At 39.0% G+C, this 27901-nt stretch overlaps 1 protein-coding gene across 1 annotated transcript in view; it reads right to left on the bottom strand.

Annotated features, from left to right (window-relative positions):
• Nucleotides 1-310: 310 nt before the first annotated feature.
• LOC116584765 (serotransferrin-like) overlaps nt 311-27901 on the bottom strand; it is a 56621-nt gene continuing 29030 nt past the window's right edge. The window contains 8 exon segments of the mRNA XM_032333507.1: nt 311-1558; nt 10909-10963; nt 12115-12251; nt 18381-18463; nt 22004-22081; nt 22899-22993; nt 23764-23934; nt 23937-24026. Of these exon segments, the coding sequence (XP_032189398.1) occupies nt 1345-1558; nt 10909-10963; nt 12115-12251; nt 18381-18463; nt 22004-22081; nt 22899-22993; nt 23764-23934; nt 23937-24026 (923 nt within the window). The 3' untranslated portion in view covers nt 311-1344.

Below are 27901 nucleotides of genomic sequence, written 5' to 3'. Positions count from 1 at the left end.
CCCATGCTTCTATCTGACTCTCCCTGACCCCTCACAGCCAGGTGAGGTGCCCCTGTTGTGTGCCTGCCGAGCCCTGACACCTCTCCTGTCCTGGCTCTGACCACACTGTTCTGGGACCAGCTTCTCCCTCACCCTCAGCTACTCTTGTCTCCTCTGAAGCTTTAGTGTGGCTTGTCCCTGAGTGTGTGAAGTAGGGACAGCAGTTTGTCCCTGTGTATGCTGCAATCCTCAGGCCCTGGAAATAATGGAGCTCAGCTTGCACCCTAACACATGCTCCCAGTTGTACTCACTCTACCATTCCACTCAACTGCTGAGCCAGACACTTTATTTACCAAGAAACGCATTAATAATTTATAAAAGCCATTAAAAAAAGTCAACATTTAAGAAGACAACAAAGAATACCACTTTGAAAAAGCTGACTTTTCTTTCAACCATGAGTGAATATGCACTTTAAAAAACTATGGAGAACTTTTTTAATTCATGTGTGTTCCACAGCATTCTAGCTCCTAGTATAAAATAGGGGCTGGTCAAAGAGTATAGAAACATAGCCCCGGAGCCCTCAGCCATCCAAAAACCCACACACAGCTTCTAAATCTTTATATACTCCTCAGTTAAGGGAAGCCACGAGAGCACATCAGATGCTCGCCATGTGGGGATTTAGCATTTATAGTTCTATCATCTGGGAATGACTCCAGGGGTTCAGGGCAAGTTTTTAAAACCTGAGTGCTGTGAGGCTGGAGTGTGGACAAGTCACCACGTTGATGAAGAACAGACCCACTGTCAACACAGCCTTGCTGTTTCCTACCTGTTTTCTTCATATGTCGGGAAACCGCATGGTAACTACACACACACCTCGGAGAAGTCACAAAGGACTAGATGACGTACTGCCCATGAACATCAAGGGCAAATGGAATCAACCGGTTCCATACACAGGTTTGTTTTCAGGAAAAGGGACTAACACACAGAAGCAGAGGATAAGAAACTTTTCAGATGATAACCGTACTCTCATGATAATATTCTCTCTATGTGGACCCACTTGTTATGGTCACAAAGACCTTGACCCTAGGTCAAGCATTTGCTAAAGGGACATGACATAAACCTTAACCAAGGGAAGAAACACAGGCAGGTAAATGATTAGAAAACACTGAGGGAGAACTAAACTGAAAAACAAAAATTCCAAGTTACTTTCAATAATAATTTGTTTCCAGAACAAGAAAATGTTTCTAATTACATTTCGTACCCATTCTTTATCAACTTCTTTATCATCTCCAGGCTACCAAACCCTTTTCCAAAACTGTGGGCCACACACATTCACATTCATGTCCTGAGCTCTGGCCCTGCCCCTCAGGCGATTTTCGCCAGCCATTTCTCCAGGTCCTGGATGTCTGCGGAGCCCGTGTCCCCTCTTCCACCCTTGGCACTGCACTCTAGGAACTCCACTTTGAGGGGCAACTGTGAGAACTCAAATTCTTTGCCTTTCTTTCCCAGCTGAGCGGGGGCAGTGCTGGAACTATCCAGTGTGCTGGGGGCAGCAGAACGGGTGACTCGTAAAGTGTTGCTGTGAGATGAAAGAAAAATCAGTCAGGAAGAGAGCAATAGCATTTATATAGCAACTAAAGGCCTTAGGAAGCCACACACATTCCTAAACATTTCAGCACGTATTTAAGTACCTGACATACAACTGTCAATTACACTATTAAGACTTCGATTAACCCCTTGCATTCAGAAATTACTCTCAGACAGGAGAGGCGGGGGTCTAGCCAGACTTGGCTTGATAAGAGCAGATCGCTCATGTGCCCAGGTCATACCAACCTTCTCTCAACCCAGGGCAACCTTATCCCTTTCCTCTAACATCATCTGCATGATGCCATTTTTGAACATATTTTTTAAATACATGCTATAAATGTTAAAGTAACTTAAGTCTCTGAAAGTTAAGTGTGGGAAAATACAGTATTTATGTTTATCACGAGTCTATGTGGATACAGAGCTTAGTAAATCTACAAACTCCAGATTCTCATATCCAGTTTGGGCACAATTACTATTCTCCAACCTCTTTACCCAGGAAAACCTTCCCAAACTTAAGTTGTCTTACTGCCACCTGCTGGCCCCCAAAAAGAGTGCACAGCAATGCTCCTGCATATACTTCTCCCGCCCTTTCTGCAATCCAGAAGCCTTGGAAAACAGGCTCCCAATGTGCTTTCTTACAAAATAAAGCGTTTATTGGAGCTGTAAGACTGCATGAAAATTCGTGAAGAATCTCCAGGAAAAACTGATACCTTGGTTTAGAAACACACACACACACGGTAAAAGTACTTTAAAAAATAATTAATACAAAATTCAAGATACTAAATTCAAGATTAATAGGGAGGAGCCCCTAGAGCCTTCTAATAAGCAAGGTGGTGGGTCCATTCATTTTAATATTCTTTATTCAATATATGTGTCATGTATCCCTTTATATGTAAGATATTTTACAATTAAAAAAAAAAAAAACTTAAGAAGGAAAAAAAGGCCAAACATCACCTATATTCAGCTCTTACCATAAGGCCATGTGAACATAGCCTTTTCAGAAGTTTTTCAGAAGACTATGAAATGCTTCAATGCTGACAGGGCTGAATTCTCACATTAATTAAAAATCAGACTCCTGGGGCACCTGGTTGGCTCAGTTCTAAGAGCATGAGACTCTTGATCTTGGGGTCATAAGTTTGAGCCCCAAAATGGGTGTAGAGATTACTAATAAAAATAAATAAACTTTAAAGATCAAATCAAATCTGACTTCTAATTTAACTGATGTTCACCTTCCCAACTTTTAACATTTTTACCTCACTACCTTATAATATAGCATTTCTGTCTGTATTGCTTTTCTATGGCTCTTTAGAGTGAAAAGCAAATGGACTAAAGAAAATACATTTTTTGAACCTAGGAAGACTTGGACTATACCAGAAGAAAAAGCTAAAATGGATACACAAACATTATGATCACTTTCCCCCCCAATTCCCAACAATTGCACCAGAATTTCTGGAAAAACCAAATCATCTAATTATTCTAATTTCCTTAGCCTAACAACAAGCAATTTATAGTCTTAAGAGAGTGACCATCAGAAGTAAGGGAAAAATGATAAACATGTGATTTCAGAAGGGACAGAAACCACTGACACTGACATCAGCAAGATGGCAGAATAGGGGTTTCCAGCACAAGTCTTCTCACAGAACCATCAATTTGAATAACCACACACATGCATGAGAGAGCAGGCATCTGGGTCCAAGATTACAACTGGGTGTTACACAGAAATAAGAAAGGATGGATTCAAAGAGGATAGGAAGGACAGTTTCACATTACCCACGTTACTTTTCCTGCAAGCACGGAGAAATATGCTTCACTTGGGAGAAGGCCAGTGAAGTAAGCACTCACTAAGCCACAGAACTCAGCACCAGGCTGACCGCCCCAATGGCCCCAATCTACTCCTATGGGCCCAAGCTCCAGGACCAACCCAATGGACCCTAGCACCAGACCTGCCCCAGTAGACCAGGCACCTGGCCAGGCCACCCAAGTGGACCCTGGTGCCGGGCCCACTTCCATGAACCCAGGCAGTAGACCCACATACCCATGGACCTAGGAGCCAGGCCAGTCTGCCAAAGCACTCCAGCAGCAAGCTGGAGTTCAAAGGAACAAAATAAAGTACCAATAACCGACCTTAAAGAAATGGAGATCTATGAAATTCCTGACAAAGAATTCAAAATAATCATTTGAAAGTTCACTGAGCTATAAAAAGAGAACAGACAACTCAACAAAATGAGAAAAGTAATATATGAATAAAAATAAGAAGCTCAGGGCACCTGGCTAGCTCAGCTGGTAAAGCAGGAGACTCTTGATCTCAGGTTTGTGAGTTCAAGCCCAATGTTGGGCATGGAGTCTACTTAAAAAAAAAAAAAAAGAAGAAGAAGCAACAACAGCAGCAGCTCAACAAAGAGATGCCATAAAAAGTTTTTATGATACTCTAGAGCTAAAGAACACAATTGACTGATGTGAAAAATTCAGAGATCTTTAACAGCAGCCTTGATTAAGACAAAGAAAGAACCAGAGAGCCTGAGGCAGGTAATTTGAAGTTACCTAATGAGAAGAACAAAAAGAAAAAAAAGAGTAAAGGGAGACTAAATAACTTATATCACTAAAGGAATCAAATACATGCATTATGGCAGTCCAAAAGGAGCAGAGAAAGACAAACAGAAAACTTATTTTTAAAGAAATAATACAGAAAACCCTAAATCTAGAAAGGGAAATGAACAGGTAGATCCATTAAGCCCAAAGAACCCTAAATAGATTAAACATAAAGAGAGCTTCACCAAAACACACTATAATCAAACTAACAAAAAAACAAAGACAAAGAGAATTTTGAAAACAGCAAGAGAAAAGACAACGGTTACAAACAAGGGAAACCCCGTAAGACTACATTTCTTAGCCTTGGCAGAAAGGCTGTATGATAGTACAGAATGGAATGATATATTCAAAGTGCTGAAAGAAAAAAAAAGAAAAAAGTACTGAAAGAAAAACAACTGCTACCAACAATACCATACCCAGCAAAACTGTCCATCAGACATGAAGGAGACAAAGTTTCCCAGACACACAAAATCTGAAGGAGTTCATAACCACTAGACCTGCCTTGGAAGAAATGCTGAAGGCAGTTCTTAAAGGTGAAACAAAAGGACACTAACTAACAACATGAAAACATAGGAAAGTATAAAACTCACTATGACAAATTCAGAATACTCTAATACTATAACGGTGACACATAAATCACTTAAGTCTTAAGTCTACCATGAAAGCTAGAGACAAAAGTATTAAAGATAACTATGGCTACAGTAATTTGTTAATGGATACACAATATAAAAAATGAATGGTGGAGGGGTGCCAGGGTGGCTCAGTCGTTCAGTGTCTGCTTTCAGCTCAGGTTATGATCCCAGGGCCCTGGGATAGAGCACCTCAACGGGTCCCCTGCTCTGCGGGAAGCCTGCTTCTCCTTCTCCCACTCCCCCTGCTTGTGTTCCTCTCTCCGTCAAATAAACAAATAAAATCTTTTTAAAAAAAGATGTGAACTGTGGATAAAAATGTGAATTGTGGAATCAATAGTATAAAATGAAGGGAAGAAGTTAATGCATACAATTTTTGCATGCAGTAAAGCTGTTATCAGCTTAAAATAAGATTACCAATACTATGTTTTATAAAAGTCTCATTATAATCACAAAGAAAAAACCTATGATACACAAAATAAAGAGAAAGGAATCTGAGTATAACACCACAAACAAATCATTAAAAAAAGAAGAAAGGGACAAAGGAATTATAAAACAGAAGACAATCAACAAAACACAGTAAGTCCTTACCTACCAGTAATTACTTTAAATGTAAATGGTTTAAATTCTCTAATCAAAACTGAGTGGATGAATGTATTAAAAAACAAAATCAAGATTGAAGTATATGCTGTCTCCAGGACACATTTTAGATTAAAGGTTCTAAGTGAAGGGATAGAAAAAGACATTCCATGCAAATGACAACCAAAAGGGCAGGCCTGGCTATAACTGTTACATCAAAACAGACTTTAAGTTAAAAATTGTCACAAGAGAAAAGCAGGTCATTATATAAAAATAAAGGGGTCAATTCATCAAAAGGGTATGATATTGTAACCATATATGCTCCTAACATCAGAGAATCTAAATACATAAAGCAAATATCAATAGAACTAAAGGGAGAAGTAGATATCAACACAGTAACAGGAGGGGATTTAAATACCACTCTTCCAATAATGAATAGATCATCCAGACAAAAATCAATAAAACAACATATTTGAACAAGACTATATACCAAATATTCCTAACAGAACATTCCAGCCAACATTTGCAGAATGCTTTCTTTTTAAGTGTACATAGAACAGTTCTCCAGGATAGATAAAATGTTAGGTGACAAAACAAGTTAACAAATTTAAGACCGAAATCACGTTATGTATCTTTTCTGACCACAATGGTATGAACCTAGGATTCAATAACAGAAGGAATACTGGAAAATTCACAAATATGTGGGGAATTAATAACACATTTCTGAACAACTAAAAGGTCAAGGAAGAATCCAGAGGCAAATAAAAAAATATTGAAATGAATGAAAATGGAAACCCAAAACACCAAAACTTACAGGATGCAGCAAAAGGCAGTTCTAAGAGGGAAGTTTATAGCAATAAATATCTAGTCTAGGAGAAAAGAAAGATCTAGATAAGCTAAGTTTACACCCCCAGAAACTAGAAAAAGAAAAAACTAACCCTGAAGCTAGCAGAAGGATGGAAAAAATAAACATCAGAGCAGAAACAAAGGAAATACAGACTAGAAAACAATAGAAAATATCAATGAAACTAAGGAGTTTTTTGAAAGATAAAATTGACAAACCTTTAGCAAGGAGAAGACTAAAATTAATAAAATCAGAAATGAAAGGGGTAATTACTCAACAGACATACAAAGGATAAGAGTCTATTAACAAATTAGACAACCTAGAAGAAATGGATAAATTCCTAGAAACACACAACATACCAAAACTGAATCTTGAAAAAACAGAAAATCTGAACAGACCAATAATGAGGAAGGAGACTGAATCAGTAATCAAAAATGACCAGCAAAGAACAGGTGAAGACGTGATGGCTCACTGGTGAATTCTACCAAACATTTAAAGAAGAATCAACACCAATTCTTCTCAAACTCTTCCTAATTAAAGAGGAGGTAACACTTCCAAACTCATTTTAGCTAGCCTTCCCCTGATAGCCAAGACAGATAAGGATACTACAAGAAAAGTATAGGCCAAAATACCTAATGAACATAGGTCCAAAAATCCTCAACAAAATACTGGCAAACCAAACTGAACAGTAGAAACATTAAATGGATTGTACACTAAGATCAAATGGGATTTACTCAAGATGGAAAGACAGTTCAACATATACAAACCAACAGAGGTGATACACCACATTAACAGGATGAAGGATAAAAATCATACAATCATCTCAATAAAGAAAAATCACTTGACAAAAATCAACATCCTTTCATGATTAAAATGCAATGAAATAGGCACAAAAGGAATATAGCTCAAAATAATAAAGGTCATATATGACAAGTCCACAGAAAATATCATATTCAACAGTGAAAAGCTGAAAGCTTTTCCTCTAAGATCAACACAAGGATGCCCACTCTCATCACGTGTATTCAGCATAGTACTGTAAGTCCTAGAGACAGCAATTATGCAAAGAAAGAAATAAAAAGCATGAAAATCAAAAAGAAGATTCTCTCTATTCACAGATGACTTAATCTTATATATATAAATCCCTAAATCACCATCAAAGAAAAAGAACTACTAAAAAATTTAGTAAAGTTGCAGGATACAAAATCAATATACAAAAATCAGTTATGTTTCTATACCCTACTAATGATCTGTCAGAGAAATTAGGAATTACCAATCCTGTTTACAAAGCATCAAAAATAAAATACTTAAGCATAAATGTAAACCCTAAAGTAGGCAAATGATCTATATACTGAAAACTATAAGACATCTGTGAAAGAAACTGAAGACATGAATAAAGGAAAAGATATCTTTGTTCCTCAATTAGAATAATTAAATATTGTTAAAATGTCTGTATGATGCAAAGTCCTCTACAGATGCAATGCAATATCAGTATTCCAATGGAATAATTTTTTGCAGAAATAGAAGAAACAATGATAGAATTCATATGGAACCACAAAAAGACCCATAATAGTAAAAGTAATCTTGAGTAAAGACAAAAAAGATGAAAGCATTACACTTGCAGGTTTCAAATTATATAAAAAAGCTTTAGTAATCAAAACAGTATGATACTGACATAAGAAGACACACAGACCAGTAGAATATAGTAGAGGGGCCAAAAATAAACCCACACATACAGTCAGTAAACCTTTGATAAGGATGACAAGAATATACAATGGGTAAAGGATAGTCTTTTTAATAAATGGTCCTAGGAAAACTGGATTATCTATAAGCAAATGAATAAAATTGGACCTTTATCTTATATTGTACACAAAAATCAACTCAAAATGAATTAAAGACTTATACATAAGACCTTAAGCCACAAAAACCCAAGAAGGAAAACCAAAGGAAAAGCTCAGTGACCCTGGTTGTGGCAGTGAGTTTTTGGATATGACACCAAAAGCATACGCAACAGAAGGAAACATAAATGTGATTGCTAATTTAAATAACTTCTGCAGAGCAAAAGAAACAATCTGTAAAATAAAAGGATAACCTGGAATTGGAGAATACCTGCAAACCATGTATCTGATAAGGGTTAATATCCAAAATATATAAGAAACTCCTACCAGTCACTAACAAAAATAATAATAATAATCCAATTGAAAAATGGACAAAGGATAGACATTTCTGAACAGACGTTTCTCCAAAGAGGACACAAATGCCAATAAGTACATGAAAAGGTACACAACATAACTAATCATTAGGGAAATGCAAATCAGAAGCACCATGAGATATACCCTCACACCTGAGATAGTGACTAACAAACAAGTTAAGTTGTACAAACAAAACAAACAAGTTAAGTTGTAGAGATGCAGACAAAAGGCAATCCTGGTACACTGTTGGTGGGAATGTAAATTGATACAGCCACTGTGGAAAACACCATGAAGATTCCTCAAAAAATTACAAATAAAACTACCATATGATCCAGCAATTCCATTTCTGGGTATTTATCTAAAGGAATTAAAATCAGGTTCTTGAAGAGGTAACTGCACTCTCATGTTCACTGGAGCATTACTACAAGAGGCAATATATGGAAGCAACCTAAATGTCCATCAAAGGATAAATGGATTAAGAAAATGTGGAACATACATGCAATGAATATTATTTAGCCCTGAAAAGGAGGAAATCCTACTATTTATAACAACATGGATGAACCTATTATGCTAAGTGATATAACAAACCCAATTAAGACAAATAATATATAAACACGCTTACATATGAAATCTAAAACAAACACATAGAAGCAGGGTAGAATGGTGGTTACTGGAGTGGGGGGAGAGGGAGAAATGGGGAGCCTTTGGTTATTAGGTCAAAAGTTATAAAGTTTCAGTTATACAGGGGTGTCTGGGTGGCTCAGTCGGTTAAGCGTCTGCCTTCGGCTAAGGGCATGATCCCAGCCCATGTTGGGCTCTCAGCTCGTGCAGGGAGGGAGGCCTACTTCTCCCTCTCCCTCTGTCCCTCCCTCCACTCTCTCTCTCAAATAAATATTTTTTTAAAAAAAGGTTCACTTATGCAAATAAGTATATACTAGAGATCTATATAGCATAGTGTGTACAGCTAACAATACTGCACTGTATACTTAAAATCTGCCAATACTATAGATCCTAAGTATTCTCATGAAACACTCTGTTTCTCTCACTCACCCTCATACAAACACAAACAATAGAGAGAGCAGGAGGAAACTACAAAATAATGGCATTTTTAGGGCCTCGATGGTGGTGATGGCATCAAAGGTGGATACTTATCCACAAATGCATGGAGTTGTACACATTAAATATGCACGGCTTTTTACATATCAATTGCCCCCCATAAAAGTGTTTAAAAAAATCTTTTTTGATATTCAACTTGAAAGCAGGAGGTCTTTGATAAATCTGACTGAACCGCTAACTTTACTCTTCTATTCATATATTAAAAAGTTTAAAGCATATGGAATTAAATATATCATTCTCAGTTAAAAGAAAAAAGAAACACAGAAAATGACAGACCAGGTCTGATAAAATTTTTCTGTAAAAAACCATAAATTAAATGTTTTGGACTTGTGGGTGACATTTAGTTTCTGTCACATATTTTTCTACTTTTCCTATTTTTTTAACCTGCCCTTTAAAAATGTTAACCTATTTCTTGTTTGCACACCCTGAGCAGGAGTTTGTCAACCCTAAGCTCCTGAGTACAGGAACCACATCACAGTTCCCCCTACAGCCACATCCTGAAAGCAGGGCTTGCCATATGCTAGATGTTAAATGTATAAATGAGTAAGTAAATCCTGGTGGGGAAAAAAATTGTGCTCGAAGTTGAATTTTTTTTTTTTAAGATTTTATTTATTTGAGAAAGAGTGCATGAGCAGGGGGCAGGGCAGAGGGAGAAGCAGGCTCCCTGAAGAGCAGGGAGCCTGATATAGGGACTCTATCCCAGGACCCCGGCATCATGACCTGCTCCAAAGGCAGACACTTAACTGACTGAGGCAACCAGGTGCCCCTCAAAGTTGAATTTACACACACACACACAAAAGTCTACACAACAGCAGCAAGAAAAAATTACTTGCTTCATATAATATTGATGGTCGCTCCCGGGTAAGCAAGCTGTAGCTAGCTCTTATAAACTGGGAGAGTATAGACATGCTAGTAGATTTCTTAAAATTCAAAAAGTTATAGCTCACTTTACAAATTTTTAAACACTAAAATAAGCTAAATGATATTGCAATGTAGCTAGAAAATGATAAAATAAGCTATAAAATAGTATAATAGATTTTTAAATTCTTTTAAAGCATTCCTTATTTTGTCAACAAAAATTTCCATGGCTTTCAAATTTTTTATTTTCTAAAACCTTTCATATATACTATAAATGAACTAGAAACAGTGGGAAAATAAATTGAGCTTATGGTCTCAATAAACCTGAGATTTTTCTTTCCATGAATTTTTAAAGCATCCATAAACATCCCACTGATGCCTTTTAGAATTCCATTAATTTTGTCAATTATTTAACAAATATATGTCACACTATTCTTTGGGCTATGATAATTATATACAACCAAAGACCTTAAGCAATATATTCAAATTTCCTAAGTGTTAAAATCTACATTAATCAATATGACTTATTCATACTTACAGTTCTTTCTCAAGCTGCTGCTGAATTAACTTTGCGGATTTTGCCATTGTAATGTCTGTAAAGAAATAAAGACATTGTTATAGTTTAAACCAGAAAGGGTCTTTTCCCAAGACCTCTTGCACATATGGAAAATTCCAATTTAAACCAGTAAGTTTCTTCCCCCCCCCCTTTTTTTTCCTAAAGAGCTTTTTACCATTAGTAGCTTAACTACTAAAATAAGCTTTCTAATTTTCAGGTATGGGTTTTCCTATAATAATGCTTACAATTATATTAAGTTCATATCCCTAAAATTGACTAGTTCATGAAAGTTTCTACATCTTACAGACCTTTTAAATCAAAATATATTTAAGTCCAGCTAGCGTATCAGAGAGAAAACCTAAGAGCTTTTTGATTGTAAATAGAAACATCCTACTTGTCATATAAAAGTAAACTAAGCACATTTCCAGCTGATACTAAGATACTAAGTCACTTAATTGCCCCTTGGTAAGAGAGGAACACCCTCTTTGCTGGTTTGGCTTCCAGCAAAAGCCAAATAAATATCACCTTCTCTCCTACACCAAAGAAAAGAAACCCAGAGGCCAGTAATGATCCTAACACCACTTCCTGATTAGGCATTGTTAGGGTTATAACTACCTGATCACTTCTGACAAATGCTGTAGAATCAGAATTTTAATCTGAAAGAAGACTATAAAATCAACTAGTTTATCTTATGCTAAAGATAATGAAACTGAAGCCTCAGATTACTGGGTGTGATAGAAAATGTTTAATGGTTATGAGGTTAAAGAAAACACAACTTGTGCAAACAAAAACCCTCCTTGATAAAATGTGCTGGAAGGTAAATGTGTCTGAAAAGATAGACGGTCCCCTGGCCCTCCACAATTGTGTGGATAGGACATACTGTCAATCTGACAAACTTAACTTGGTAAATAAAGTAAAATGATTTATAATTTTGTGAAATGTAAAACACTGTATCAAAGAAAAACTAGTAACAGACACTCCTTAGAACAGACTGGTAAAACTAACAAAATTAATAAAAATTAAAAAAAAAAACTAATAAAAATGCAGGTATATAAACAACTTTTAGATTTAAAATCCTTCATAGTTCCTTAACAATCATCTCTCATCCTCAATAATAACAAATGTATTAGCTCTTAGTAGCAATCCCAGAAAAATCTCAATTATTATTGCTGGAAAACATGATGGCACCTTGCTTATTGCAGGCGATTAAGAATGATGGTGTGTTCTTCAGACTCATACTGTCGATGAGGACTTGATACAGAAACTCTGCCACATCTTTCACCTCTCGCTGGAAGGCTGCACTGTCCACAACAAACACAACAGCCCTGGAAGGAGAAAGAAAAACCAGCATGTAAGCAAGCAGGAGTACAGCATTATACTGAAAAGTTATATCCTTAATTTCATCCAATTCAATCCTAATTAGTAACACACAGCAGGCTCAAATGCAAGTGTGCACACATGTAATCACACCATACAAATATTCATTTAACAAAGGACTACTGAGGAGATGCCAAGTGTGTGCATTTTTGGTTAACTATGTACTTCTGATGACTGTACAGTTTGAAATTTTTTTATCAAGTTTTATAAAAATGCAAAAACAACAACAAAAAACAAAGGACTACTCAGTGTTACTGTATTATCAATGAATAATCCAAAAAGTTAAAGGAAATCATGCCTGCCCCCAAAGACCAGGAAATCATCATATACAAAACTATGTCATAAAATGCTAAAACAGACCTATGCACCAATGGGAACAAACAAGAAGATTTACATGAGAATAGGTCAAGATGACTTAATGGAGGATGTCAACAACTGGGCTGAATTTTAGCCAGACAAAAAAATTGGGACACAGACTGCCTGGAAAGTAGTATGTGCAGAGCACAATGGAGTGGAACATCGTGGCCTACAGAGCTCAAGGTAGGCTGGTACACAGGGAGGAAACCAGACCAAGCAGCAAAGGGGAATGACACTGACCTCCAGAGTTTGTGCCTTTCTATTACAAAGAATATTGGTGCTTCATGGAAGACAGATAAATCTAAGAGGGTAACCAAACTAGAAGCACAGTGACCAGGCAGGGCCCAACCTAAGGCAGCAACAGTGAGAATCCTCATGTGGCACAAGTAAAGAGGTATCAAAGCTAAAGCAAAACAGTCCAGGAGAAAGAGCAGATAACAGACTGTAGGGACCAGGGTTTGAATGCTCAGCAATAGCTGGAAACGAGCAATGGCTAACATGCAGTCAGGGAGCTGGAGCTGAACCCTCTGCACAAAGCCTACAACTTAAAAGCTGTCTAGTGGAGGTGTGGGAAAATAATGCAAAAGGAACTGAAATACCAGGCCTCCTGTGCCACACAGATTGGGGGTCAGGGGTATGAATTTACTCTTTCACGGCGTAAGATGCAGAAAGATTTATATAAAAACGGGGCCAGATTCGATGAACTCCAAGAGCCCCCAACAGAAGGAAATATGAACCCATTCTGGAGAGAGGCTTTCATATCCTATAGCAGTAAAAAACAGCACCCACAACAACAAAATATTAGAAACACAATACCATTTATATTATCATCCCCCCCAAAATGAAACTTTGGTATAAATATAATAAAATATGTACAAGATCTATATGAGGAAACTACAAAACTGATCAACAAAATCAAAGCAGAACTAGATAAAACAGAGATATTCCACCATCACAGATAGGAAGACTAAACAGTTTCAAAATGTCAGTTCTTCCCAACTTGATCTATAGATTCCAATGAAATCCAATCAAAACCTTAGTAAATTACTGCAGATGTTGACAGACTGATTCTGTAATTTATATGGTAAGGCAAAGGACCCAGAATAGCCAACACAATACTGAAGAGCAAAGCTGGAGGACTGACACTGCCTGACTTACTATTGAAAGACCCCTGCCCTGGAGAGTCCCCTCCCTTAAGAGATAAATAGGATAGCTTTAGATGTCCTGACAGCAGCCCAGGGTGGCACATGTGCAATTATCAAGACAGAATGTTGTGTGTACATCCCAGACTATCACAAAAATATCACAGGACTAATAAAGGATATGAATACCCAAATTAAGGCCCTACAAGATCCTTCTCTCTCTCTCAGCGAATGGTTAAGTTCCTGGTTTGAAGGAGGACTATGGCCAAATCTCCTTTTCAGGCTTCTCATTCTTATCGCCTTATTAACCTTACTTAATATGTTGCTTTGTTCCATGTTTCTCTACTTGGTGCCGAGACTCCATTGCTACAATGACTTCACCACGACAGACGATCCTTGTCGCGCGCGAGGACGCCTCTTCACTATCAGCGCTGGATTCAGCTGCCTCCGCCTTTCGTAACTCCCTTATACATTCCTACCCTGATCAATATTGACCCGAGCAGGTAGGGACAGCTCTACGCCCCTATTCAGCACGAAGAAGTTACAGAAGATGAGACCTTCCACCTTCAACCACCTTAAAGATTTAAGGGTCAAAATTGTTCAGGGGGGAATGAAGGAGCAGGAGGCTGGCTGAGGACAAAGTAAAAGCTGGCGCCTTGCACCACCCCCCTTCACCCGCTCCCCTCCATATGTGTAGCATTCCTCAGGCACCCCTGACTGCCATAAAACGATAAATGGTTAACTTGCTGAGATCACAATCCTGCAGACAGGAGTCTCCCTTGGTTTGCAAATTTCCTTGAGATTACAACAAAGAAGTTACCTTATCAATAGCCCAATTTCCAGGGACACAGAACTCAGTTCCTCAAGCCCTAATGTCACCCTCCCCTCCATGAAAACGGAAGGAGGCGGAGGTAGAAGGAAAAGTAAATAAAGTTCAATTTCTTCTAAACCTAAATCTCATTAACAAGGATGCTTGATAGCAGGAATGTAACATTCCACCAGGAGACTCCCAATTGTCTTTACCTGATAAGTAACCAGGCCTTCAATATCCTGGTAGTGCTTTTTTTCCCATGCGTGGACTAACCGGCCAGTTCTGCTTCTGTTAAGATTGCTTTGTCTGCTTTCGCGCGGGGTCCCCTGACCCAATCCACTGACGCCAAGTATGCCTGTTCAAACTATCAATCAATCAGCGCCGTCCCCACCCAAAACTTGTTTGTACCTGTCTATATAAACCCCGCTTTCCCCTCGGTCGGTGTGCTCGGTTAGCTGGAGCTGCCGACCACCCGCCGGTACCTGCGTCCCAATAAACCTCTTGCTGTTTGCATCCAGTGGCAGTGTTGGATTCTTGGGTAAGGGGATCCGCGGGTCTTTCACTATGAAGCTTTAGTAATCAAAAAAGCATGGTCCTGATCAGTAGAGATCAGCAGAACAAAGTCCAGAAAGAGACACCTACTATGGTCCCCGACTTAAAACAGTTCAACTTAAAACTTTTTACCTTACAATGGTGCAAAAGCAATATACATTCAACAGAAACCATATTTTGGATTTTGAATTTTAATCTTTTCCTGGGCTAGCAATATGGAGTACAATCTCATGATACTGGGCAGCAGCACTGAGCCACCATTTCCAGTCAGGCACTGGATCAAGAGAGTAAATAACTAATATACACAACCATTCTGATTTTTACTTTTAGTATAGTATTCAACAAGTTACATGGATATATTCAACACTTTATTATAAAACAGACTTTGTGTTAGATGATTTTGCCCAACTGTAGGCCAGTATTAAGTGTTCTGAACACATTTAAGGTAGGCTAGGCTAAGCTATGACATTCAGTAGGTATATTAAATGTATTTTCAACTGGAGATATTTTCAACTTACTATAGGTTTATTAGAATGTAACCTCATCGTTGAGTAAGATCTGTACAACAGAACAAGATATCTTTTCAAATGATGCTGGGACAGCTAAACACCCACGTGTAAAAAAATGAATACATACAATGAACAGATACAGACCATATCCTTTTCACAAGAATTAACTCAAAATGGATCATATATCTAAATGTAAACCACAAAATCATAAAAATCCTGAGAGAGAACACAGGAGAATATCTAGACATCTTGGGTCTGGCAATGATTTTTTAGATACAATACTAAAGGCATAACTCATGGGGAAAAAAGAGTATAAACTGAACCTTATTAAAGATAAAAATTTCTGCTCTACAAAAGTCACCAGCAAAAGAATGAAGATGAATCAAAGACTGGGAGGAAATATTTGCAAAACATATTTCTGATAAAGAACTTTATCCAAAATATACAAGGAACTCTTAAAACTCAACAATAGAAAACAACCCAATGAAAAAATGGGTCAAAGATATTTAGACACCTCGCCAAACAAGATCTATAGACAGCAAATAAGTATATGAAGAGATGATCCACATCCTATCAATGTCATCAGGGAAATGCAACTTAAAGCAGTTACATATCACTATGGATCTACTACAACGGCTGAAATCAAGAACTCCGACAACATTAAATGCCGGGGAGGATGCAGAGCAACTCTCATCCACTGGAGTATGAGGAACACTCATACATTGCTGGTGGGAGTGCAAAATGGTATAGCTACTTTGGAAGACAGTTTGGCAATTTCTCACAAAACTAAACATATTTCTCCACAACTGCAATCCTTGATATTCACCCAAAAACTTATGTCCACACAAAAACCTGCACACGGATGTTTACAGCAGCTTTATTCAGAATTGCCAAAACTTGGAAGAAACCAAGAAGTCCTTAATAGGTGAGGGGCGCGTGGGTGGCTGAGTGGTTTAAGCCTCTGCCTTCAGCTCGGGTCATGATCTCAGGGTCCTGGGATCGAGCCCCACATCGGGCTCTCTGCTCAGCGGGGAGCCTGCTTCCCCCTCTCTCTCTGCCTGCCTTCTGCCTACTTGTGATCTCTCTCTATAAAATAAATATATAAAAATCTAAAAAAAAAAAAAAAAAGATGTCCTTAATAGGTGAATGGACAAATAAACTGTGGTACCTCCAGACAATGACATATTATCCAGCACTAAAAAAAAATGAGCTATTGAACAATGAAAAAACATGGAAGTAACTTGAATGCATATTAGTAAGTAAAAGAAGCCAACCTGAAAGGCTACCTACTGTATGATTCCAAATATTCTGAAAAAAAGTACCATGTGGGGACCATCAAAATATTTAAGTAGCTGTCAGGGTTAGGGAACAGAGGGATGAATTAGCAGAATGCAGAGGATTTTTAGGGCAGTGAAAACACTCTGTGTGAAACTATAAATGGTGAATATGTCATTATACATTTGTTCAAATGTGTAGAAATATACAACACCAAGAGTGAATCCTAATGTAAAACAAAGACTCAGAATGATTACGATGTGTCGGTGTAGGAGTTTATCAGTTGTAACAAACCATTCTGGAGAAGGATGCTTATCACAGGAAAGGCTATGCATGTGTGAGGAGTGCAGAGTAATATAGGAAGTCTTTGGACCTGTTGCTCAATTTTGCTGTGAACCTAAAGCTGCTCAAAAAAATAGTCTTTTTTTTTTTTTTTTTTTTAATTTGCAGAACAGACAGATTGCTCATCACCACCATCTTGTGGGCAAAGAAGCAACAACAAAATAAAAGTCAAGACATCTTCAAAACTAAGGAAAGAAACAACTGCCTCATTCCATCAAACCTAAGATTCCACCAATTAAAAGACACATTATTATTTCAAGTACTACTAAGAAAGGGAAAATACTACCAATTAAACTATGACACAAACAACTATAACTAGCATTCTAATTTCACAGGCATTAAAATATTTTAATATCAATTAAATGTGGTATATTGATTTTCCTCTTAAGTTCTTATCAGTGTTAGAGACAAAACAAGAAACAAGTATCTTCAACTGCAGCACAAGAATTTTAAGAGTAACATTAGGACAATAGTAAAAGAAATATAAAAATTTGTTCTCTACTTTTGAGACACTAAATTTAGGTAATTTAAGAACAGAAATATATAATGTTGGATTTAAATAACTTCTAGGATTTCACCTAGCCTTCCAATTCATTTTGCAGATTTTAATAGTTCCACACATTAAAATTTGTCCTCAAAGTAAATGAAAAATTTACTAATATGGTGAGGGTTAACACTTTCTGAACACTCTTAAGAAATACTTTTAGGACTGCCTGGGTGGCTCAGTGGGTTAAATCCTCTGCCTTCAGCTCAGGTCATGATCTCAGGGTGCTGGGATCGAGTCCCGCATCGGGCTCTCTGCTAGGCCAAGAGACAGAGAGCCTGTCTCTGCGTAGCAGAGAGCCTGCTTCCTCCTCTCTCTCTCTCTCTACTTGTGATCTCTCTCTGTCAAATATATAAAATCTTAAAAAAAAAAAAAAAAGAAATACTTTCAAACATTATCTCATTAAATCTTCATAAAATCCTAGTACAGGTGGGCTTGCAACCCAGAAATGGTTGACTCCAGGGTCCATGGTCTTTTCCCCACCAGTGCAAGTATGGGTGGCACTGATAAGAGATTCAGGCAAGTTCACTCCAAATCCTACTTACCTGGCTGAAGCCTTAAAGCGCTCTAAGAACTGAAGTCTCAAGCTCTCATGGCCTGGGAGATCAATCAAGGTCAGGCTAGTGGCCTAAGGATGGCAGCAATAACATTAAATCAGTGTTTTGGTCCTGGCTCACATTCACAACATAAACTTCTCATAGGAGATTTCAGGTACCAGAAGAGCATCCATTTTTATCAATGAATCAAAAAAATGTTCACCATAATTAATTAATGAATCAAACAAATGTTCACAAAGCATCCTATATTTATAAATCATTAGTAGAGGCTCCGGGGATTTAACAGTGAGCAAAAACAAATATAATCCCTATTCCAACAGGGTTTATAATATAATCAGAAATATCAACATAATGTAAAATTACAAATAAATGTAAAATTACAACTTTGATAAATGTTCCCAGGGTATGTGAGAAAATGACCCTATCTGGGGGAGTCATGGAAGTGTAGTCCACCTGAGCCTGGGGAAATACATCAGTATGAATAAAAACAAAAACATGTGAAAACAGCAGTAAATATTCACAAACTAAATGATGTGACAGGAGATCTATACTTTATTATATACCATGTTACCATTACGGGACCTTTGTAAAAACAAAACATTCCTTTACATGTTCCACTATAATTTAACTTTTGAATATCTGACAACTAGACACACCATTTATTTGTTCCAACTGTCAATATTTCGTGTCAATCATTCAAACAGTGAGGTGTTCTGCCCATACTGAGCTGACTCATTAAGCATCCACCTAAGACCTATTCATTTCAGGCCTTGAACTCAGGTTCAGTGTGGATGTAGCTGTGCTCAGTAAGACTCTGATATAACCCTGGTGCAATTACCAGGCCCACGAACATTTCTCAGATGCTCTACCTCATCCATAGCCAGCCTTAACCACTGTTCAGCAGGAGGGAGTCAGTATCATGCACTGATCTCACATAATTATAGTTGGATTCATTATGAGCCATCATGTAGTCTGTGCAGTCTTTCATGGTAAAAATATGATGTACGGTAGTTTTAAAAAAATACTGACAAAAGTCTAGGGACATTTCATTATCACCACTATACCACCACAAGCAATTCAAAAGACACAATATTGGACACATTACTAACTTGAGAGAGATAGACTACATCCAAAACATATGGGGGGGTGGGAGGAGGTAATAAAGAAGGGAGGAATGCTCTATATTTTCTTTTTTCTTTTTTAGAAAGAGCACATATGAGTAGGCAGGGGGCGGGGTCAGAGGGAAAGGTAGAAAATCTCAAGCAGTCTCCATGCCTAGCAGAAAGCCATACTTAGGCCTCAATCTCATAACCCTAAAATCATGACCTGAGTGGAAATCAAGAGTCAGCTGCTTAACCAACTGAGCCACCCACAAACTGTTACATTTTCAGTAAAAATATGCAAGTTTTATATATAATGCTAAGTTTTCCAAAAGGAAAAAAGTAAAAAGATACAAAGTTAATTTAATAATATATATTATTGGGTTGCCTTGGTGGCTCAGTGGGTTAAGCCTCTGCCTTCGGCTCAGGACATGATCCCAGGGTCCTGGGATCGAGCCCCACACTGGACTCTCTGCTCAGCAGGGAGCCTGCTTCCTCCTCTCTCTTTCTACCTGCCTCTGCCTACTTGTGATCTCTGTCAAATAAATAAATAAAATCTTTAAAAAATATATATATATATATATATATAATTTAACCCAACATATCTAAAGTATCTTTTAAACAAGTAAAAAAAAAAATCAAGAAATTGTTGATACTTTACTTTTTCATCCCGAGTTCAAGATCTGGTGTATACTTTACATTTACAGAACCCATCAATTTGGACTAGTCACATTTCAGATGCTCAATATGTCTCACACAGCCAATGGCTATTCCATTGTAAAGTAAGGGTCTAAAGTATGCCCAGGAATATCCTACTTAAAAAAATCTGGCACAAGTCCTCCAAGAATTAAAGATCTCCCAAAACTGACCTTTCAAAATCTAAACTCTTGGGAGTTTAAAAAGGACTGGGCTAAAAAAAGTACCAGGAAAGGTCTCTTAACCATTCTCGTTCATTCATCTATACACCTACCCCTCCAACCAGCCCCCAGCCTTTCTTCCACTCACCAAATACTTATTCATTACAATAGACTTGGCAGTCACTATCCATACTCTGGAGCTAAATAGGTACATAAAAAGTTCTTCTCATGATTTCCTTACTGGCATTTTTGAAATATACTCATGTATACTCTTTAGGATGTCCACTGCAACACTGTAAAAGCAAAAGATTGTAACAACAAAAAGATTGTAACAACAAACTAAATTGTTTGTTAACAAAGTTCTTAAACAAGAACTTAATTGAATAGTGCAGCCACATAATGGAATACTATGTGGCTCACAAATCAACCAGGTGGTACTATGTGTACAAATGAGGGAGAAAAACAAAACAACACAACTGTATCAGTCATATTGTTAAAAAAATAAAATAAAATAAAATATGGAGCACCTGGGTGGTTCAGTGGACTGAGCACCCAACTCTTGGTTTTAGCTAAGATCCTGATCTCAGGGTCCTGGGATCCAAACCCAGGTCAGGCTCCATGCTCAGCAAGAAGTCTGCTGGAGATTCTCCCCTCACCTCTCCCCCTCTTCCCCTCTCCTGGCTTGTGCATGGGTGTTTTCTCTCTCTCTCACGCTCTCTCTTGCTCTCTAAAATAAATAAATCTTGGGGCGCCTGGGTGGCTCAGTGGGTTAAAGCCTCTGCCTTCAGCTCAGGTCATGATCCCAGGGTCCTGGGATCGAGTCCCACATCGGGCTCTCTGCTCAGCGGGAGCCTGCTTCCTCCTCTCTCTCTCTCTGCCTGCCTCTCTGCCTACTTGTGATCTCTGTCAAATAAATAAATAAAATATTTAAAAATAAATAAATAAAATAAAATAAAATAAATCTTTTTTAAAAAATTAAAATTAAAATTAAAAAATAAAAAATAAAATAAAAAACCTAAAAACAGTGGGCAGAACAAAGAGTTAAGAAAGAAAATAACTGGGATGCCGGCTGGTTCAGCTGGTGGAGCAGGCAACTCTTGATCTCGGCTTTGTGGGATCAAGCCCTGTGTTGGGTGAAGAAGTTACTTAAAAATAAAATCTTAAGAAAAAAAATTAACAGATATATAGATAGGTTTGCATATGCACAGACCATCTGAAGAGCCCATAGGAAAATAGTAAGTTATTACCTCTAAGGAGAAGACCTAGTAGGGACAGGAAAGGCAAAATTACTTTTCACTGAATATTCCTTTTAACCTTTTGAATTTTTGTCCCATATATATCTATTACCACTTCAAAATATAGAGGGAAAGGTTTAATGCTCACCCTCTAGAACTCACGGTAAAGTTGGAAAGAAGACATAGAAACAAAAACTAGTGAAATGATAAAACATCAGTGTGTATGAAGTACAACAAAACAGGGGATGGCAAGATTGCTTGGATGACCAAAAGCAGAATTTGTCACATGAACTCTATCTATCCATAAAAATAAGCTACGAATGGTACCTAAACCATCAGACTAATTCATATAACAAATATCCTTCCCTGATGCACCAAAGTAAAATTGTCAGACTCCCAATATTCTACAAACCCCTTACCCTGGTATTGTTGACTCTGTACACAGCAGAGCTGTCGGTGATAGATGTCTGAGTGTCTCTGTAAAGGCCAGTTAACAACTGAAAAAAAAAAACAAAACACAATTTGAGGGAGATCAGAGTAAATATATTAGCAAACCTAAAGACAGTAACTCTCCAGTTGGTCAGGTCAAATAAATGAATGTTGCTTGCAACAACTGTTTTTCCCTTGTAGAAAAATCTAATTCATTGCATCTATATTCCCCGCTCCACGATGGAAAAAAAAAAAAAAACAGAAATAAAAAACCTAGTTTCAAATCCTTACTGGCCAAATTCACCAAATGTCCATTTTTAATCATCACAAATGATTATAAGTTATATTTCTGCAGTAGAAAGGAAATAATTTATCTTCTCAAAAGGAAGAATAATAAGAAAACCTCTGCTACTCTCCATAATAAAAAATTGTTTAAAATAGTAGGTTAAATATTAGTGAAAAGATGGCTCAGTGGCCCAATATGTCAAAGAATCAACCTTTTAAAAAACTTCCTTGACAAGTTCTCAGACGAATTTGTTAAACAAGATTATACACCCTATACAGATCACTGTCTTCTATCTCTTCAGCTGTTCTGGCATCCTTGGACACCACAGGAAAGTAGTTCCATAAAACTATATAACTTTTGAGATAAATACTAAATGTTAGTAACTGGCAAGTCAAGAAAACAGAAACGGTCAAGAAATCCCAGTTTATGAATTTTTCAAGAGCCTGTTCAACTTTTTCAAGTCTTTCCAAGTGAATCAAGAATTAACCTCCCAAACTGTATCAGCTTCCTTTCCAGAATGAACTACGACCTCACAGGAATAACGATATGGCCTAACATTTCCTATTAACTTTAGAAGAGGTGTAAATCAAAGCATTTACTCTGACAAAGAGCAATGTTTTCCCAGAGTCGCACAGGCCAACAAAAAGAACAGCTCTTTGACTGCTCCTTCTGCTCCGGATGAACTTCCAGAACACTGCGGAATAAAGAAAAACAACCAAAATTATGCCCTAATCATCAACAGTACACCTGTATTGTTGGGGTAGGGAAATAACAGAAGTTAATCACAGAACACCTCCTTCTTTTATTGTTTTCACCATCACTATAATCATTATTATTGTTAGTGTTACGGGTGGGAGAGTCCGAGCTGAGTGAACGGAGGTCTGGGTTCTTGGATTCCCATAAATGTGATGTTGTGCCCCCAGGCTTTCAATGTGTAACCCACTTATCAATGTCCTTGCCTCCACCTCCTAACTAACCGCCTACTCTATCATTAGGGACTCCTCTAAGTGCCAGCCACTATCAACTGTCAACCCTTCGGTGTCTGCGTCTGTGTTGCGGACCTCTCAAGTGCAATCTTGACTTACTGTGTATCCCCAGCGCCCAGCACGCAAATTTGGAGTGAAGACCGCGTGAGTCTTGGTAGTAAGAGCAAAGAAGTGGGGGGGGCGGGGTCCGGGAGGAGGGAAGGACCGCGCGCTCAGGCGTAACAGGGCCCACAAAGAAAGAATAACCCGCGCCCCCAAGGACCAGGACGTCACTGCAAGTGTCGCAGGGAATCTTCTTTAATGGAACGTTACTCCCCGTGCTTCAGGAAGCAAGGCAGGCTGGTATAAGAGGTGAGTCTCCCTTCTAGATGCCCCCCAGGTGCCTCCGCCGCCCCGCGGCCGCGGTCTGCACAAGCCCAGTCCAAACTCGGAATCCCGCCGGCCGTACACCGGTCAAAACCACCCACCGCCTCTTTACCCAGCGTCAGCAGCACCGCGAGAATCGCCACCACGGCTGACAGCAGCGTCGGGTCCCTCTGCTGCAGCTCCTGCCGCAAGTAGTCTAGGTGGGGCTGGAAGGCTCCCCCGACACTGCCGCCATTCGCCACCCGCCGGGTGTCCGCGGAAGCCATGGCTGAGCTGCGTGGTCTCCAGCGCCGCGAAAGCGACGTGGCCCTAGACTCTGCGCAGGCGTCCGAAGCGGAGCATCACGGGAGTGGTAGTCCTCAATTTATATTTCCTCTTTCAGGGGCGGGGATCCCGAAGGTCCTGATGGGAGTTGCAGTTCTCTTGCGCACTGTTTCCACCGAACCAGCGGCGTTTCGCGGAATTTCACGAGGGACCTTCTTATCCCTTAAGATAGGAGTTGAATATCGCCTCCCTCTTCATGGGTGTGGACGGAATGATGGATGAATAAAATGAATGGCTTAAGAAATCTTTACTGAGAATTTCCAGTCTCTCCCTTCCCGAGGTGAGTCTTGTGAGGAACTCAAAGATTACACAAATATTTCATCTGAGTATAATGTGGCATGGGATGTGACGGAGAATGTACGGTGCGATATGGGAATACAGAAAGGGACTTATAATCCTTCACTGGTTCAGAGAAAAGCTCGTGGAGGAAAGTGAGAGGAACTGAGGCATGAGGGATGGGTCAGCCTCTGCAGGCGTAAAAGGAGAAAAAGTGCTCTATGTAGAAGAAAACGAGCAACTCATGTCCCTATACTGTAAGTCTAGGGCTGCAACTGAGATTTCGACATTGTGGGAAGCAGCTAGGGAAATCAGTGCGTGTGGTGAAGCTGTTGAAGAGTGCGGCTGACGTTCTTGCCCAGAGTGGACAGCCTCTACTTCTGCCAGGCAGGTATGTGGGGCCAAAGTGGCCTGTTTTTCCAGAGAAGCCAGAAGGGAAATGTTCCACTTTTCAAATTTCAGCAAGTAATGAAAAACACTAAAAACAAAAACAAACAAACCCACTACCACCAACAACAATAACAAAAAAAATTTGTCACCCAAATAAAACACCTTGGGGGCCCAGAAGGGGCCCACCTAGGAGCTGCTAGTTTGCAGTCTATCACTAAGCTGATGTCATTTCAGTGGAAGTGGCAGGAGATGAAGCAGAAAAGTTGGCAGGTATGACCGGAAGTGATTGTGTGCTATGCTGAGGAACCTAGACAATATCCAGAATGGGATAAGAAGTTTTGGTTGGGGGCAATAGAGATGATTGGCAGATAAATGGAGAAAGGTGATTTGAGAGAGGAAAGACTGAGGCAGGGAGACCAGCTGGGAGTTGTTGCTGTGTTTTGGCAAAAGATGTGCCGGGTCTGAACCAGGAAAACAGGTGTAGGTGTGGAATGAGACCAAAGATCTGAAAGATGTGTAGAAGGAAAATAGGATGTGGTGATTATTTGGGTGTGCTGAGTGAAGATGGAGAGTTAGCAAGACTGCATCTGAAGTAGTTGATGTTTTGTACTAAAAAGAATAGAGTGCATAAAGTGAATTAGAGGGGTTGAGGTCATAACCAGAATGAAAATCTCCTCTCTTTTCATATTTTGAGTTTCAGGTGCCTCAGGGCATTTTAAAATCTTGTATTAACCAGGTGATAGAATAAACAGATGTAAAGTCTCAGCAATAGGTGCTATATTTTCCTCCGAGTTTCGGGCATAAGTAAGTTGTCATTAAAATCAGGGACGGAATGAAAAGTGAGGAGAAAGGAACCCACAAAGATACCTAAAAAGGAAGAGTCAGTGGCACAGAAGTAAGGCATGTCCTGGAAGTGGTCAGCAGCAGCTCTTGTAAGAAAGGGGCTCCTATGATGAGGACTTGAATGAAAAGCGAACTTGGAGGGAAGAGTGAGGGGAGAAATGGAGAGGAGGGATGGGTTTGGAAGCAAGTGTGATAGATGGAGAAGAGGGTTAGACGGTAATTGCTAACATTAATGAGTGCTTGCTAGTGCCAGGCACTGTTTGAAATCATTTTAATTTATTAAATTGCTTAATCCTCACAGCAACCCATTATTCTATTTTACAGAGGTAAATGAGGCAGGGGTTAAATAACTTATCCATTAAGCCCAGGCAGTGGGCTCCTTTATGCTTAACTGTATGCTCTAACATAGTACAATTCATTTTCCAGGCATTTCATTGATAAATGTAGGCAAATAGGGACTCTAGGTTAAGAAAGGGTACTTAAGAGGTGAGGCTAAAGAAAGTAAACCAACTACTTTATTTTCAATTAACATTATCAGTTAAGACTATCAGAAATGACAGTAATTTTACCACGTTCTCTTTTTCTTTCTTTCTTGTGGTCCTGGGCCCTGCTCTATATCCACCACCCACAATGTGCTTGCACACACACACAAACACACACACACGCAGAGCTCCTTTACAATAACCATTGATTCCTCTGCTAGGAGCTAAAAGTGAAGGGAAGGAGGAAGAGCCAGAAGGGGGAACATCTACTGTTACTATCCCAACTGTGTAAGAATTTTTAGTCAGAGCTATGTGAATGAGAAAGATCTGCTTTGGTGGTAAAGTTTGGGAATGATGAAAGAAAGAAGGTTTTAAGAAGACACAGACTTTTTTTTTTTTTCCCCAGTATATTTCTTGGGTAAAGTCAGAAGAAATGGGCACGCCTTCCACAGTCAAGTGGGAAGGTGGTGTGGTTCTCAGGAATCAGAGCAGGAGAGGATCAGCTGCTTCCTGTCCGCTCACATCTGCACCAACACACACTTCCAGGAGGTATGTGGAGATTAACCCAGAGGAAGGACAGGAGGATACTGACTGCTGCTTGCTGAAAGTGTTGTGCTTCTTCGTCCAAATAGCAAATGGAAAGTTACAATGAAATAAATGTAGTGACACAATTTTCCCCATCTCTTCCATTAATTAAAATATCTCATTTACCAGACATATTTTTCCCTCTTCTATTCCCAGTAGCTCCAAAGCATGGTGGAAACAATCTTAGACTCAGGGACTCCAGTCATGTGATTGGTGAGTGGTCAACAGTATCAAATGCAGTTAACAGACTCAGGATTGAAAGAATTAAAATTGGTTTTCACAGTTGGCAGATAGGCGGTGACCTTGGCCAGGGTAGCTGCAGGGAAGTGAGTAGAGCAAAAGACTGGTTTCTGGGTATTCAACCATTAATAAGTGAGGCGTGGAAAGAGTGAGGAGACAAGGCAGTGACTACTGTGGGAATCAGGGTCAAGCGATAATTTCAGATGTTCCAGTGGTTCACTTTTCTGACCTGCTAGAATCAGGACCTGATTCAATATACCTGATGAAATTCATTTAAAATAATTTAAAAATATATGTCTTCTATATTCTTTTTCTGTCCTCTTCTGAACACTCCATCTCAGTATCTCACTCTCCTTCCTAACCCCTCGCTAGCAACACACACACATACAGCCACATACAGTTGATTCTATTACAGTAAGCATGCAGACCCCTTTCAGAAAGAATTTCTACTTGAACTGTACCCAGGAGGTGTGGCTGTAACACCAAGACCAAAGCTATGGAAGGGGTCAGATGAACATTAAACTCTGAAGGAAGGGCTCATTTGCACATGTATTTAGTCAGTACTCAAAAAAAAAAAAAAAAAAAAAATCCTCCCAAGCCAAACATTTAGAAAACAATGAAGTTTTTAAAAGATAACACCAATAATAATTTTTATTTTATGTTCTACAGAGGTACCACCGCCGAACTGTGAAACCAAACAAACCATTCAGGCCAGTGAGACCCAGAAGGAAGCTTATGGGTTATGAGAGCTCCCATCTCCATCTAGTGTGGCTTCATCTTTTGGATTTTAAAATCTGTGGAAATTGCAGGCCTCCAGGAGTTCTGTGGGACAGAGAAGAGAGGTAGGGCAGTCAAAAACCTATTATATTTATTTTCTGTTGAGAGAATGATTAGTTAAGCCTGATATAAAAGCACTCAGACCCATTGGGGGACTGATGCGTGGACCGGGCCGTTCTCCCAGTAGCCTTCTCCACTTGCCTGCACAGCTCCTGTGTCTTTCTGGGCAGTACCACACAGCAAAGATGGTAACATGGTTTCCCTGCCCTGTATCATCCCCTACCTTGTGTCTCATAGGCAGGGCTCCCACACCTAAATCCATGTAGCTGGGAG

The sequence above is a fragment of the Mustela erminea genome, chromosome 1 (genome assembly GCF_009829155.1).
Source record: "Mustela erminea isolate mMusErm1 chromosome 1, mMusErm1.Pri, whole genome shotgun sequence".
Lineage (NCBI taxonomy): Eukaryota > Metazoa > Chordata > Mammalia > Carnivora > Mustelidae > Mustela > Mustela erminea.
The sequence above is the reverse complement of the archived record's forward strand: the minus strand, read 5'-3'. Positions and strand labels throughout refer to the sequence as shown.